Source organism: Lactuca virosa, chromosome 7, assembly GCF_052849685.1.
Source record: "Lactuca virosa cultivar CGN04683 chromosome 7, Lactuca_virosa_CGN04683_v6, whole genome shotgun sequence".
Classification (NCBI taxonomy): Eukaryota; Viridiplantae; Streptophyta; class Magnoliopsida; order Asterales; family Asteraceae; genus Lactuca; species Lactuca virosa.
The window spans coordinates 50,042,711-50,046,651 of NC_136432.1; the positions used below are offsets into that span (position 1 = coordinate 50,042,711).

General features: G+C 35.3%; 1 protein-coding gene across 1 annotated transcript; it reads right to left on the bottom strand.

Moving 5' to 3' along the window:
- Positions 1-839: 839 nt before the first annotated feature.
- Positions 840-2,732, bottom strand: LOC145125960 (seipin-3-like). The gene is made up of 2 exons (XM_079061371.1): positions 1,589-2,732; positions 840-1,503 (listed from the first exon to the last, which is right to left on the bottom strand). The coding sequence occupies exons 1-2, from the start codon at positions 2,678-2,680 to the stop codon at positions 1,033-1,035; spliced, it is 1,563 nt and encodes a 520-aa protein (XP_078917497.1). The 5' UTR covers positions 2,681-2,732; the 3' UTR covers positions 840-1,032.
- Positions 2,733-3,941: the final 1,209 nt, after the last annotated feature.

The following is a 3,941-nucleotide window of genomic DNA, read 5'->3' on the forward strand; positions in this document are numbered from 1 at the left end:
CTATGGAAATTCCTATGATGAGCATTTATCAACATATTTTGATATCAATATGTGGCATTAAGTAAAATATGCTTTCAAATGTCTATTAAATCATATGATACTAGATGGAAAAAAAAATAAACTTTTTAAAAATGTAAATATATTTTATTAAATTTTATAGAGTTTCGTAAAACTAAAAATATTTTGATAGAGTTGTATGGAGAGTAGAATTTTGATTTGGCACACCATTAAACTTTAAAAAGTTGAATCCATTATAGATTTTCTTATTAGAAATATTATAATTTATTTTGGTTCCAATTTTTATTCTACATACCAAACACTAGTTGGGATAGTGTTACAATAGTCAAAGCTTTAATGTAATGAAACATTACAATAATACGAGAATATCTTGTTTGCTTACCAGGTAGGAACAGAATAAACCATTTCTCAACCAAAATTAATTATTCTATTGTGCTGATATGAATTCCACAATGCAAGATATTAATCATTTCTCAGTAAAATGTATTGGAAGTTTACAAATGTAAATTTGCATTTATACATTCTTCAACAACACCAATAATTTTTAGAAAGTTTTACACATGTGAGGTTCGGCAGTCTTTAATTGGTTATAACCGGTCCTATATATTGGACCTTCGAACTAGCTAGCTAGAACGATCTTTTTTTGTTCAAGTTGAGACGGGTCTTTGTTCATCTCTATATGAAACTCACTGAATCTAGAAAGATGAAAGAAAGTAGCAGATTAATATATATATATATATATATATATATATATATATATATATATATATATATATATATATATTGTTATTTGAGAAAAAAAAAAAAAAAAACAATACAGGTTATCGTATCACACGACAAAGTAATATCTATAATGTTCCAAACCATATCTTCTGATCTAATAAAATTATCCACCTAATCATATAAGATACATGTATTACATTTTTACATTATATTTATATCATCCAAATTCTATAAGATATATAGAGTAATACAAAAGAAATCTAGTTGCATACCACAATAAAACCCTAGCAGTCAACTTGAACTCAGTGGCGTATTCCGAGGTGCATCAGCCACACGCCGTTGCCCTGAAAAAACGACCGGACAGCATAGTAGCATGAACAGCAACTCCACCGTAAACATCATACTTGTCATCCCCATGTATATCACACTCTTCCAATACCACAAAACCCTCTTCCAGTAAGGATGACGAGCCTCTAGCTTTAAAGTTGCTGTATATATCTCCGGAATACCACCCCCTCTTGCAAATTCTGCTCGTTGTTCAAGGACAACTCTTGAACAAGATGTACGGACGTCTTTCTTTTCAGTATACCCTTGAAATGTTATGTCCAGAGTTTGGGATTCAGATGAATAGCCAGCAAGAAGAGGAGCTAACTTTAAGAAGGTCGACAAGAGACGAATAGGTTCACTTCTAAATGGAAACATGGAAGGCTGCCGGATAGTTGCAATGGGTTTTCCGTCACTGGAGAGGAAATCTACCCTCACCTTAAGTGAGAAATGAACGTTATGAGATATATAATCAAACAAGAAAAGATGAATAGATGATCATGTTATCATTTTAGTCACGTACCTGAAAAATCCCAAGATTTCTGTTGTACTCGGATTCTGGTAATGTTAAGGAGACAGTGGCCTGAACTTCACGATCGAAATGGAGAACTTGTGATTCTGTAGCTCCGATCTTGGTCTTTTCGATGAGCCCTGGAGAAGACGAATTTGAACAGGAAATTATGGGAACAAACGCCATGGGAGTATCTCGTGTGTAATCAAAGATCAACTCCTCTGTCATATGTTCAGGCTCTGACACTATCCATTTCATCATTAGGGCACTAAGAAGGAAAGATGAAGTTACCACACAAACTAAAATGAAAAAACAGTAAGCCAACCGCAACAATACATAACCGATCTGGTAGATTGAGTTCCATGAAAACTTATGTTTTGCAATCCATTGGTATGCAACCGATAACGGATCAAACGCAAATATGTACGAAATTTGTAATAGCCATATCGGGAGTGTGAGATAGGTAGAAAACAATTGTGTTTGAAACCCAAGAGCTTTAAGGATAAGTTCAGATAAGGTAAGAAGAAGAATCGGAAAAGAATTTGTAGGCGAATTTACTGGGATAGACTCATAGTTGATCAGTCTTCCATTACTACCGACACTAGTAATCGCAGAACTCGCCTCCGCCATTCCGTGTAACGGACTTCCATCACCGACAGAACTCTGAGGCCGAGTAGAGTTTGATTTCTCGTAATTGTTCGCACTCCATGAACGATTATGCTTCTTCCGTTGAGAAAGAGGACTACCATGTCGATCAAAATCAATCAAACCATCGGGGTTGTTTCTAAAGAACTGGGAGTCGGAGATATCTTCTGAACTCCGCTGAGAAACAGGTCGACGACGACGGAGGCCGGAAGAGGAAAGAGATGATGGAGAGTCCGGCGTGTGGTCAGATAGGACATGAACTGTAGATTCTTCGTCGTTGCTGCTAATGCTATGATCAGGCTCGGAACCAGAATGGGATTGATCGGAAGCAAAGGTATTTGTGGCATTGACATATGGGATTTCTTCTTCAATGGCGTCGTGGAAATCGGCATCCAGATTTCCGATTAACATGTTATTGTTGTTGTTTTCCGATATCGATTCAGAGCATTGTTGTTCCATTGAAGAGGAAATGACAACATCATCTACGGTTAGAATTTAGGGTTATAAAAGATATAGTTTTGAATGGATGGTTATAACGAACTAGGTTTACTTTTTGGGATTTTCAATTTTCTCGTGTTTCATGAGGCCTTGGAGTAATCGTGTAAAGGGTGTATCATATTGTCAGCTACTTTTTTGCTTTTAGGAATATTTCAAAACTTTTTTATTAAACATCTCAACCTTCTCAACAAAATCATCTTTGATTTGCATCATTCTATAAAACATAAGATTTTTCACGTCCACAAAGGGAAAACAAGTTGTCATTGTATCTTTCTATTGCAAAGTTAATTCTTTTAAAAGCTATGTTCATATATATTGAGATTATAACATTACTTTGTATAATTTATTGGACTCTATTTGAGAATTTCACCGTTTTTGTGCTTAAAAACCAAAAATATCAAAAGAAAATAGTATAGATGTTGATTATCCATGCACGTTATCTCATGTTTTTCCATTTTATAATGCTTGGATTCAACATCGAGACCTTAATCCATTTTGATGAGAACTCCCTTTGTCTCCACTTCCTACCCATCTATGGTTGATCTACTGATAAAACAGTTTAAGACTTTTAGGTATTGTTAAAAGACCTTTTACAAGACTTTGACTATCTAATACATTCAAACTCATTGAAAGATGAGTTGGATCACTCACAATTAGAATTTCATGTTTGTTACGAGATTGACATCAAGAACAAGTCATATATACTGATGAAAATAATGCGCTATTAGATCGACAAATTCCAAACAGATAAACGAATATAAACCAATAAAAGAACACGAGAATGAATCAAACGAATGTCGAATGATTAAATTATGCTCCACCTCAGAAGAGCTCGATGAAGAACTTCGACTGTAGAGGTGTGCTAGGGTTACATTGCAATAATGGCAAAACAATCAATGAGCAGCTTGATAATAACTAAGCATGCATGCACTATATATACTAACCCTAAAGACAAAACACGGTTGGACAGGCCCAAACCGTGAATACATGATAGACAATAACACGAGCCCAAAGACGCAACACCCTAGACTCAACAATCTCCCCCTTTGCGTCAATAGAGGCGAGAGATCAAATGGCTTGAGCAACAGTAACCTTCTTCACGGTTTTGAAGATCTTCGGTATGATAGCAAGAAGAGTATGACGGAAATCAATGTACCATCGAAGCATATCCATGAAGTTCTTCTTATCTGCTGCTTCGTTCTGTTTACACCTGTGGATGATA